The sequence below is a fragment of the Bidens hawaiensis genome, unplaced genomic scaffold, assembly GCF_021521415.1.
Source record: "Bidens hawaiensis isolate Kalapana, Puna unplaced genomic scaffold, B.hawaiensis_p1.1 tig00037696_1, whole genome shotgun sequence".
Lineage (NCBI taxonomy): Eukaryota > Viridiplantae > Streptophyta > Magnoliopsida > Asterales > Asteraceae > Bidens > Bidens hawaiensis.
Window position 1 is genome coordinate 59357 of NW_027496598.1, and position 12753 is coordinate 72109.

The 12753-nt window shown below is 39.1% G+C and overlaps 1 protein-coding gene across 1 annotated transcript; it reads left to right on the plus strand.

Annotated features, from left to right (window-relative positions):
• Window positions 1–3458: 3458 nt before the first annotated feature.
• Window positions 3459–12753, plus strand: LOC143589665 (protein NDL2-like). The gene is made up of 12 exons (XM_077070363.1): window positions 3459–3512; window positions 4753–4852; window positions 5020–5117; window positions 7518–7548; window positions 11277–11364; window positions 11447–11507; window positions 11592–11678; window positions 11866–11943; window positions 12014–12070; window positions 12150–12205; window positions 12300–12435; window positions 12535–12753. The coding sequence occupies exons 1-12, from the start codon at window positions 3459–3461 to the stop codon at window positions 12751–12753; spliced, it is 1065 nt and encodes a 354-aa protein (XP_076926478.1).

Genomic DNA, 12753 nt, shown 5'->3' on the forward strand with positions numbered 1-12753 from the left:
CTATTGCCGGTCGGTTAACCCTTATTAAATCGGTGCTGGATAGTCTTCCCACTTATTATTTTTTGCTTTTTAAGGCACCCAAGAAGGTTATCAATGATTTAGAAGCTTTGATGAGAAGGTTCTTATGGGGTGGTTCGGATGAAGTGAGGAAGATGTCATGGGTGGCTTGGGAGGTAGTCACCAAACCTATAAAAGAAGGGGGTTTAGGTATCGCTCGTTTAGAGGTTAATAATCAAGCGTTGATTACTAAATGGCTTGGGAGATTTCTAAACGATCATCACGCGATGTGGAGAAGAGTAGTGTTGTCTATTCACGGGTCCTCGCGCGGTTGGGGGCTTGCTCCGGTTAATAATGGGGTTCCCAGGGTTTGGAAGAATTGTGTTATGTTTTGGAACAAATTTAAGGTTGATGGTGTGGGTTTTAATAGAGTGATCCGGGCCACAGTTGGGAATGGTCGCCAAGTTCGGTTTTGGATGGATTTGTGGTTGGGTTCGGCGCCGATTATGGACAAGTATCCGTCCTTATATGCGGTAGAAAAACATAAAAATGTCTTGTTAGCAGATCGGTTGGTGGTCACTGGATCCTCTCGTCGCATTGTGTGGGATTGGCTTAGAGCTCCTTGCTCCCAACAGGAGGTGATCGAGAAGCAAGAGTTGGAAGATCTCCTTCAAGGGGTGGTGATGGATGACCGTGAAGATTCATGGTCTTGGACGGTTGGTAGCTGCAAAGAGTTCGAGGTTTCGTCGATTAAAAGATGGTTGGTGCGGTCCGTTGTGGATGCTGGGAGTTTCGGTTTTCAATGGAGCGATTGGGTCCCGAAAAAATGTAATATTTTTATGTGGAGGGCAGTTCTGGATTCTCTTCCAACCAAGGAGGCTTTAGCTAGACGTCATTTGCATTGTGATGATCATAGTTGCGCTTTATGTGAGGGTAATGAGGAATCGCTCGAGCACTTGTTAACCGGGTGTTTCATTTCTTGGCCGTTTGGAATGCGATTGGTTCATGGTGCAACATCCCTAGATCTTTTGTTTTCCATGTCAATGATCTGGTGGAAGTGCATAAGGTTAGTGGTGCGACGGGGAACAAGAGATTGATTATTCATGGCACTGTCATCATTACTTGTTGGAGGATTTGGCGGGCTAGGAATGAAAAGATTTTTTCAGGCAAGAACACTAAGGTGGTGGAAATGGTTGCGGATATAAAATCTTTGGGTTTTCTTTGGTACAAAAATAGATCTAAGATAGGGGTAGTGAATTGGAAAAGATGGTGTTTATTTGATGTAACGTGATTGTTGTTTTTGGTTTTTGGCTTTCGGCGGCTTTCTCCGTCTTGGTGATAGTCGTTGGTTGTGTTTGTTTTTAATGAAAGTCAATATTCAAAAAAAAAATCTAGTTTCTAGATTAACCAAACCGTTGAGTACATCGGTGCCACCAATAAACTTATCCTTCGTTTGACCCCGCCCGATTTCCAATAATACACATAAAATCATATTGATTGACACAAATAACTTGTCATCCACATTTCAAAATTCTTGTTTGCAAAACAAACAAGACAATGAATTGTGAATGCTCTTACATATATTAGGGATGCGGGAGCGGTCATCCCTCCCCAAAAGCATGTCACCCATTCTCTCCTTCACATAGGCGTCACGTCAGATTTCCACCATCTCGTCTCATTTCATCTTTATTGCGCATAAACGGTATCTTTCCAACTCAATTCAACTTTCACCATTTAAATAACTAAAATTATAAATAAAAAAAATCCGTCTTTCACTGTTAAAATCCTTTAGAATGAGAATCGACATGAAGAAACCGAATCTTGTTTGTTTTTGTCGGTCCCGAGACACGGGGTAGTGTTCATGACGGTCTCGAGACCAACCCAACCCCATCCAAAGGTATTCCATCTACCCCTAGATATTGAAAGAAAAAAAGTGGTAATTTTTTTATTAAAAGCAAGTTAGTTGACTAACATATTTATATAATTGAACCATTTAATAACAGTTGACGAGTAAATTAATTATAAATCACTAGTTCAGCCTCTGTTTATAAAATTATTAAAAATGCATTAATGGCAGATCGCGAAATAAACTGAAAATGAAAAATTGTCGGTACTTAACTATGGTTAAATAAGTAACTATAGTATCGCGTGGGTTATGGCCCACTCCAACTAAATACAAACGGAATGAAGAGAGCGTCGGTTGCTCCATCTTCACCTTAATTACATTTTCGACTCTCATGTTTTCATTTTTTATAGATTCATCACTGTTGTTCACATCTTCTCATTATAGTAAACTATTTATAATGGTCATTATAAGGATAATATATTACACAAAATTATTTTAAACAGTCACGCATTTATTTTATTACTATAATTTTATCAAGCTAACCTAACGAAGAAAATCATAAATACAAAATAAAAAACTTCCAAACTTAAAAATTTGGACGGTACCAATGGAATTGGACGGTATTCCCTTACATCCTGATATGAGCCCCACCCTTTTCGCAAAGATTGCATCCCATTTGTGACCATTTTTCCAATCAGGATGAAATTTGTGAAGGGGTCGGATGTGAAAATCAGGATTACGATGTCCCACCCCATTGGTACCAACCAAATTTTTATCTCGTCCCAACTTCACACCTTGTTCAAGGATCCGACTTTATGAGCATTCATAAGATCGCATGCCAAGTATAAAAGTCATGTAAATTTATCGGTTGTATAAGCTGAGCTTAAGAGGTCAAGTCAACTTTTCAAATCATTCACCTTGTGATAGAACCTCTATCTCGAGCTATTTTGGGGCTGAAAGTAAACGATGAAGTCTGTCAAAAAGAAAATTTGCTTTCAATCGTATGAATCATTCATCACCAGTGTGAATGCATGGTTATAGACCACAAACACCATTGCTAACAAACCCAAAGCGTAAATTACTTACAGATAATAAATTATTTTAGAATTTTGGGGACCTAGAAAAAAGTAAGCCCAAAGCTCTAGTTTTAATTCACCACCCCTTAATCCATTGTTGCATGTACGGTTTAAATTATGAAAACCGCAAGTTTAAACGAGCCAAACGTGGGATACATAAAAGAGTTACACATGTAATATTACAATTTTCTTGTTCTAACTCAAATTTTTAACCTTAATACTTTTCAATTTCAATTTAAAGGAGAAAATTATATTTCAGTAAAAATGAACAATTAGCTTGAAAAGCTTAGAAGTGTGACAATTCAAAGAAAATGATCTTAATAAGGACGAAAAGTGTAAATACGATATTATAGATTTACAGGCAGGCAGGCACACATACACATGACAGTACACACTCGCTATATATAGATATAGATATAGATATAGATATAGAGAGAGAAAGTCACAGACTCCATGATCACTGAGATATAGCTAGAGAGCCAAAAACATATATATAATATATAGTAGATTCGTATTGTATTAATCAAACGCCAATTACAATGGCGGATTCTTTCGCCATTGACATGCTGGAAGCCACCTCTCCTGGTGCAAAGGTATAATCATCTAATTCGATGCTTACTTCTTCATATTCAACAATTGCTGCTGCATATAATTTTAGGTTGTTTAGACTGTTGACGCTTCGTACGCTCGTTTTTTCGCATTATTATTATTATTATTATTATTATTATTATTATTATTATTATTATTATTATTATTATTATTATTATTGCGTGATCTTCAGATTATTCATTTTCATTAATTGATTGCATTAATACGGATTCCACATTTCATGGAATTTGTTACATGTCGAGTGGAATCATCCATCTCGGAATGAATTAGGTCTGATCAGTATTATTATACTGTATGTTATCTAATCTATGCATAGAATGAATTATTTATTTATTTATTTATTTAGATCCTGATATTCTGAAATAATCATCATCATATTATATGTGTTGCATATGTGTTATATATAAATAAATTTTAATAAACAGAAATTAAGATCGTTTTATTTAGGCTTATGTAGTTATATATGTTTACTTCACATTGAATACTTGATAGTATATAATTCGATGGTGATTGAATACTTAATAATATATTGTTTGATACTTGATCACACTACGTATAGTCTAGCTCGAGCCGAGCTTAGGCTCATAAAAGGTTTTTCTCAAAATACATAAAAATGTATACATATTAATTACGGAGTAATATATAATAAACGAGCTAAAGTAATTTAACTTTAAAAAACAGCTCATGATCCAAACTCAATTTTAGAAAAATAACTCGAAACGAACCGACCTTGGGTTCAGCTAGTTTACACCCCTAGTTTCAAGGGATTTGTTTATTCACAAGATGATCCGCCTTTGTATTTTGTAACTAACAACCATTTGTATTTAAATATATTACTGATCTGTGTTTTATTATATTTGCAAAATCTCCATCCACATGGACATAAATTGTGACCAATCAGCTTAGACATGCCACGTGTAAGGCTTTGAGTTGTTATCAATCTGCATACCCAATGAAATAATGAATTGATCGATGTTTATTTAGCTTGTTTATTTATTTAATTGGTCACACTGTCATTTTTGTGATTTTCTTTTAACGTATTCATACACAGTAAAAATGCCCGTGATGAGAATAATAAATGAAAGTACAAGGAGATTGAGTGGGCATTGGCTATGTGCCCATTTTGGCCAATACTGTGAATAAATGTCCATATATAATACAATCAAATAATAATGTATATAATAATTGTAGATGAAAAAAGTTGTCGTTTTGCATTAAATTCAGGAGCACCTTATCGAAACAGCCAAAGGAGTGATTTCAGTTGCCATGTTTGGTGATCCAGAAAAACCAGCTTTGATTACATATCCTGATATTGCTTTAAACTGTAAGTTAATTATTACTTACTGTATAATATTCTTGTACTACTTCAAGTGTTAAGATATGCTAGCTTTTATATAGAAGTTATGGTGTAAAATGGTTTTTTTTGGTGAATTGAGTGAATACAAATGATTTTCTATTAATAAGAATAAATTTATGTGCTTGTTTGTGCAGATATGTCATGTTTTCAAGGGCTGTTCTTATGCCCAGAAGCATTCTCTTTGTTGCTTCATAACTTCTGCATATATCATATTAGTCCTCCGGGCCACGAGGTGAGCGATTGCTAACTTGACTTTATAATATTAATCGCGCAACATATGCCACATAATTAATGGTGCAAACGAGCCAAACCCCTTGCAAGCCACTTGAGATCATCTCAAATTAAGCCGAGCTTAAAGGAGCTTGAGCCTAAATGCTATAATGTACATAATTTTTTATTTAATATAGACCCAATTACAAATTTTGTCCTTTAAAAAAAGCCAAATTACGGTTCGTGTCCTTTCCTTGCAGGCGGTGTCCTTTAAACTTTTTTTTTCTACACGTTATGTCCTTTACGCTAACTGGGTTAGAAAAACTCAGTTAAATGCCCTCACGTGAGACGCATGTGAGGGCATTTTTGTCTTTTCACCACCTGCAACTTCTTCCTCTTTCTTCTTCATTTTTCTTCTTTATTATTATTTTTCTTCATTTTTCTTCTTCATTTTTCTTCTTTATTCATCCACTCCCACAATAACCACCACCAAACGCCGATTCACATCTCTTCCGACTCCCACATACTCCCAAACACCAATTCCCACCATGGATTCCGGTCTTCCCGCCGCCGTAGACGCCAGATCCGGCGGTAAAATATCAAAACGGAAACCAATTTCCGCCAGAACCACTCCGTACGACCGACCGGAACCCTCCAATTGGCGTAACGGCCTTCTTTTTTCCGGCCAAAATCGTCGCCGGCGGTGCAAGTAAACTTATTTCGTCGATTTGGAGCCCTAAAACTTGGGGCTCAAATGGGTTGTCTTCAGAAACTGATTCCGATTCAGGTTTGTGTTCAAATTTGGGGCATTTTTGTGTTCAAACCCTCCACGTCATCCTTCCCAATAACCCACACCAAACCCTTAATCACCATCCGCCACCCAACCCCTAATTCATGAACGGCTCTGATTCAATACACGCACATCCACCAACGGCTCCATAGATTGATATATAAAAATTAGGGCTTGCAACTACAATGCAGATAATTGAGAATCAATAAGGGATTTGGGTTTGCAAACAGTGAAATGATTTAGGGTTTGGGTTTGGATCTTTAGTGGCCTCCCAAATCTCTATTCAATTTCAACCTTCTGCTGCCGGTGGAAATTAGTGGTCGCAACAGCAGGTGATGGGTGGTGATGGCGGTGGTGGCATGTGGTGGCTGGTTGGTGATGGTGGTAGTTCTGAATCTTATGAATGTTATAGAGAGAGAGAGAGAGTGAGTGAAGAAGATGAATGTTATAAGAGTGTGTTGGTAGGATGAAAGAAGAAAAATGAAGAAGAAAGAGGAAGAAGTTGCAGGTGGTGAAAAGACAAAAATGCCCTCACATGCGTCTCACGTGAGGGCATTTAACTGAGTTTTTCTAACCCAGTTAGCGTAAAGGACATAACGTGTAGAAAAAAAAAGTTTAAAGGACACCGCCTGCAAGGAAACTTAGAAAAGGACACGAACCGGTTTTTGGCTTTTTTTAAAGGACAAAATTTGTAATTCTGTCTTTAATATATATTAAGTATATAATTTTGTTATAGAATACAAAAATAGGTATAGATATAAGTAAAATCAATCAATCAATCAATCATACCCAGTAAAATCCCACTGACAGCAGAGCTATAGGTAGGGTCTGGGAGGGTGGGATGTAGGCACACCGTACCTCTATCCAAAGGAATAAAGAGGTGGCTTCCAGAAAGACCCTCGGCTCTAAGAACATGTGTATGAAGCAAAAAAAGGAAATCAAAGTTTAACAGTTATATAAAAAACTACTACTAATTATAATAATATTAATAAAAAGGTCACAGTTTAACCGCAATATAAAAGCTAATAATAATAATAATAAAATATGTAAGGGAAATACCATTACTTATAGATATAAGTAAAATAATTAATAAATACTAAACAAGTTGAGCAAACCTCTCTCTTTCTTTCTGTAACGGCTCTTTCACTTTCACCGCCACCGTCCGCCGTCAATCTCCGGCCACGTCACCATCGGTTCAGGTATTAGACAAGCACTGTCACAACCACGCCGCCACCACCGCCGTTACAACGCCGCCAACCAACCGCGGTACCACAACCGCCGTCAACCACCGCAGTACCATTGCCGCCGTCAACCGCCGCCGCTAATCTGCGCTTAATTTGAAGTGAAGGGGCTCTGGTTGTTTGTTTCGTGATCTGATTCTGGGTCTTCCGCTGGTCATTCGTTGTATTACGGATCTAGGGTTTTCGTTTGGAAACCCATCTGCTTTGGGGATTCTTAAGCTGTGCTCCAATTACAAGATCTACATTTTGTTTTGAAAAATAACCCTAAGTGAAGGTTATTGTTTCAAACTCTCTCGTGAATATAGTCTGGTGGCTTCCCTTATCACGGTCAGATCCTTCCTTGCTTTTTATATTTGCTGTTATAAACATATATTTTTTTTGTTGGCATTAGGCCGTTGATGCTACTGGGCTAGTCGGACCAGGTTATTGACAGGGAGAGACATCCCCTGCTTTTATCTTATTTTTGTGTTCTTCGTGTGCATAAAACCCCGTCAAACCAGAAACCCACATCACCACCGCTTATCTGTTACTGTGTGCCGTGTGTCTATTATTATTACTATTAGTTTCTGTTACTATTATTATTATTATTATTATTATTATTGATTTGGTGTTCTACTGCTTGTGTTTGTGTGATTAGTTGCAACCATAGAGCGTAGGAACAATGACTATTACTTGAGACCATGTCCTGAAACGAGGGGTGTAGGAAAGAGTAAAGATAGGGAGCGTATATTGCGTTTGGCTTCTTGGAATGTAGGAACATTAAATGGTAAGTTGCTAGAATTGGTAGATGTGCTTAAAAGACGTAGGGTTCAGATAGCATGCCTCCAGGAGACTAAGTGGAAAGGACATAGAGGGGCTGAGTGTAATGGGTATAAGTTGTGGTACTCGGGAAAGGATGGAGCTAGGAATGGAGTGGGGTTTCTAGTGGCTAAGGAAATACACACTAGTGTGGTGGAGGTGATAAGACATAATGACAGGATTATGGTGTTGAAATTAGTACTAGGAGAGGAAGTAGTGGCAGTAGTCTCCGCCTACGCGCCTCATGTAGGCCTAGGGGATCAGGAAAAGAGAGAATTTTGGGATTGCCTAGACGCAGTGGTAGGGGGCATACCTAGGGGGGAGAGGATTTGCATAGGAGGTGATTTTAATGGACACATTGGTAAGGCTAACGATGGTTTTCAAGCCGTACATGGGGGTTTCGGTTTTGGTGATAGGAATGAGACCGGAACAGATCTTCTAGAGTTTGCGGTGGCACATGACCTAGGTATTATAAATTCTTTTTTTAGGAAACAAGATTCTCATTTAATCACTTTTAGCAGTGGCGGACGCGACACGCAAATTGACTACCTTTTGACGAGGCAAGGAGACCGACGTTGGTGGAAGGACTGCAAAGTCATACCTGGGGAGGCAGTTGTGACTCAACATCGACTACTAGTGACAGATATAGCCTTCAGAAATAAGCTGACTGTTCGGGAGAAGAAAGGTACACCGAGAATTCGGTGGGGAAATTTGAAGGACGAAAATCTCCTACTGTTTAAGGATAAACTAATACTGCATACGCGGGCTCGACTAAATGGGGACTCAACTCATATATGGGAAGCTATGGAGACAAAGATCATCCAAGTAGCAAAGGAGACTCTCGGGGTCACATCAGGAAAGACAAGTGAGCATAAGGAGTCTTGGTGGTGGAATGACGCAGTGCAAGACAAGATAAGGGACAAACAAGGATGTTTTAGGGAGCTAATGAGGTGCACGAATGAGGAGGAGCGAGTGGAATTGAGGGACAACTACAAAACGGCCAAGATAGAGGCGAAGAAGGCAGTGGCGGAAGCAAAGAAGGCGGCCTTTAAACGGATGTATGAAAGTCTACAAACAAAAGAGGGGGAACAAGCTATGTTTAAGATTGCCAAAGCCAGGGAGCGTAGAAGGCAAGATCTAGGACCGGTGAAGTTCATAAAGGATACAGATGGGCATGTACTGGTCAAGGAGCAGGACATCAAGCTAAGATGGCAAACCTACTTTCACAATCTTTTTAACAATGGGAGAGCTTACCAAGAAGAACATGACAACACAAACTTTCAACGACAACAATCGAATAACTGCTACTGCCGACGGATCACACGAGAAGAGGTGAAGGACGCACTTAGGAGGATGGGAAGGTCTAAGGCGGTTGGCCCAGACAACATACCCATCGAGGTGTGGAAGTGTCTGGGGGAGGAAGGAGTCATGTGGTTAACTACTCTGTTCAATAGTATTCTCATATCAGGTAAGATGCCAGACCAGTGGAGGAGCAGCGTTGTAGTTCCTATCTATAAGAACAAAGGAGACGCCCAATGTTGTGGTAACTACCGAGGAATCAAACTACTAAGTCATACTATGAAGCTATGGGAAAGAGTGATTGAGGTTAGACTTAGACGAGAAACTCAGGTTACGGTCAACCAATTTGGCTTCATGCCGGGGCGTTCCACCACAGAGGCAATACACCTTTTAAGAAGATTAATGGAAAAGTATAGGGAGAAGAAGCGTGATCTACATATGGTGTTTATTGACCTAGAAAAGGCCTACGACAGTGTGCCACGGCAGGTGCTCTGGGAGTGCTTGGAGGGTAGAAGAGTGCCCAGGAAATACATAGAGATAATTATGGATATGTATACCAGGAGTGAAACAAGTGTCCGTGCGCCAGTGGGGGAGACTGATTTCTTTCCTGTAGAGGTAGGTCTTCACCAGGGGTCAGCATTGAGCCCGTTTCTTTTTGCAGTAGTCTTGGATGAGTTGTCAAAGTCGATTCAGGGGACTCTCCCGTGGTGCATGATGTTCGCAGACGATATTGTGTTACTTGCTGAGAAAAAACAAGATCTAAACATGAGGCTTGAGGAGTGGCGAACAACCTTAGAGACAAAAGGTTTAAAGATTAGCCGATCTAAGACGGAGTACCTCCACTGTGATTTTGGTGGGATAAACGACAATGAAGACGCACAGATCACAATTGAAGGGCAGGTGGTCCCGCAGGTAACGAAGTTTAAGTATTTAGGATCATTTGTTCAGAGCGATGGGGAATTAGACAGTGATGTGACCCACCGAGTTCAGGTAGGATGGTGTAGATGGAAGGCAGCCACAGGTATATTGTGCGACAAGAGTTTCCCGACTAAACTAAAGGGAAAATTCTATAGGGTGGCAGTTAGACCTGCAATGCTATATGGAACAGATTGTTGGGCCATCAAGAAGGCACAAGTGCGGAAGATGGAGGTAGCAGAAATGAGAATGCTACGTTGGATGTGTGGGCACACAAGGCTAGACCGAATAAGAAACGTTGTGTTTCGCGAGAGATTAGGGGTGGCGAACATAGCAGACAAGATAAGAGAGTGGAGATTGAGATGGTTTGGACATGTAAAGAGAAGACAGACGACGAATCCTGTTAGATCCGTAGAAAACATTACTATAGAGGGGAGAAGGGGTAGAGGACGACCTAAATTGACTTGGGATGAGAGGATTAGGCATGATTTGATAGACCTAAACCTCTCCGAGGACATGGTTGAGGATAGGAATTCGTGGAGAAGTAGAATTAAAGTTAAGGATTTCTAGAGAGAATTGAATAACTTAGGGCTTAGACTTAACTTATTTAGGTCACATACCATAATGGTATTTCCCTTACATATATTATTATTATTATTATTATATTATTAGCTTTTATATTGCTGTTAAACTGTGACCTTATTATTAATATTATTATAATTAGTAGTAGTTTTTATATAACTGTTAAACTTTGATTTCCTTTATTTTGCTTCATACACATGTACTTAGAGCCGAGGGTCTCTCTGGAAGCCACCTCTTTATTCCTTTGGATAGAGGTACGGTGTGCCTACATCCCACCCTCCCCAGACCCTACCTATAGCTTTGCTGTCGGTGGGATTTTACTGGGTATGATTGATTGATTGATTGATAAACAAGTTGAGCCTGAGCCATGCTCGAGTTGAAAAGTTACTGACGAGGCAAGCTCGAGCTTGAGAAATAGAGCTCGAGCCTAGACGAGCTCTGGCTCTGCTCGGCTCATTTACATTTTACACCTTTACATATGTTAAGATAAGTTTGTTGACATATTCATCGACTCTCACATGTTGACATATACGCACTTAAATTATTTTGGCTGCAGTGGGAGCTGCTCCAATGTCACATGATGATCTGGCATTATCTGCTGATGACTTGGCTGATCAGGTTGCTGATGTTCTTGATTATTTTGGGTAATCTTATTATTTTCGTTACTCGTTATTTTCTTTTTTTAGTTTGAAAGGAGTTTAATGGATATGTTAACTGTTGTTTCAGACTAGGTGCAGTTATGTGCTTAGGGGTAACAGGTGGAGCTTATGTACTTACCTTGTTTGCTGTAAGCTGCTTCCTATACGGCTATATGCAACACGTAACATTGTTAATTCTGTATTTTACAATCTTGGTAACATTTGGCAAACAGATTAAACATACGCGACGTGTAATTGGTCTCATACTTGTTTCTCCGCTTTGCAAAACACCTTCTTGGTCAGAATGGTTGTGTAATAAGGTTAGTAATTTCTCAATACCATTTCATACTTTCATTATGGTACCTCATGAGGCCCAATCACGTATAAATGGGCCGGTTCGGCTTGGTTATATTTTATTTCAAACAGACTAAATATAGACTTTAACTGAAAATGGAACATGTCTAAAGTCACCTAAATCTTGTTAACTTGTTGGGTTCATGTGTTCAGGTTGTATCGAATGTACTAAATTACTATGGAATGTGTGGTCTAGTAAAGGAATTAATGTTGATGCGTTACTTCAGTAAGGTACATATTTTATAATTTGTTCTTGACAACTTCATAACTAAAATTAAATTTATCGTTTGTTAAATAATAGGAAGTCCGTGGATGCAGTCTAGTTCCAGAAACCGATGTGGTTCAATCATGTGGAAAAGTAAGTGCTTCAACACTTTGACCCGTTTGACCCATTTGCCCCTCTAAAATTGACACATAACCGGAACACTTTTTTCCAGGCTCTCGATGAGATGCAGAGTCTTAATGTGCTGCGATATCTCGAAGCTCTTAACGGGTAAATTTTATTTTGCTTATTGTAAGCGTTAACATGGCCCGAGATATCTAATATGAACTTAGATTTTTTTTATTTTTTATTTTTTTTTGTGAAGGCGAGCGGATATTACAGACGGGCTAAAAAGACTGCAATGCCGTACACTTATATTCGTCGGAGAAAATTCCACCTTCCATTTAGAATCTCTTCACATGACTTCAAAACTAGACAGAAGACTCAGTGCACTGATTGAGGTGTGTAGCATATGTATGCATAATATGTGTGTGCACGCACGCGTGACGCGTGTGAGTGTTATTTGAATTTTAGCTAAAAGGTTTTGGTGATAATATTAGGTTGGAAGATGTGGGTCATTAGTAACAGAAGAACAACCTGATGCAATGTTGATGCCATTGGAATATTTCTTGATGGGCTATGGAGTTTACAGGCCCAGTGAGTTTAATATTAGTCCAAGAAGCCCATTGAGCCCAACTTCGATTTCCCCTGAGCTTTTTAAGCCCGAAAGTATGGGCTTGAAGTTAAAGCCCATTAAGACTCGAGTTTCTACAACTTGA

Excerpts from the sequence above, each read along its gene's own strand:
- LOC143589665 (XM_077070363.1), top strand. The coding sequence starts at position 3,459 with ATGGCGGATTCTTTCGCCATTGACATGCTGGAAGCCACCTCTCCTGGT. Across the intron at positions 5,118-7,517 it reads TTAGTCCTCCGGGCCACGAG|GCCGTTGATGCTACTGGGCT; the intron begins GTGAGCGATTGC and ends TGTTGGCATTAG. Across the intron at positions 11,944-12,013 it reads TGATGCGTTACTTCAGTAAG|GAAGTCCGTGGATGCAGTCT; the intron begins GTACATATTTTA and ends GTTAAATAATAG.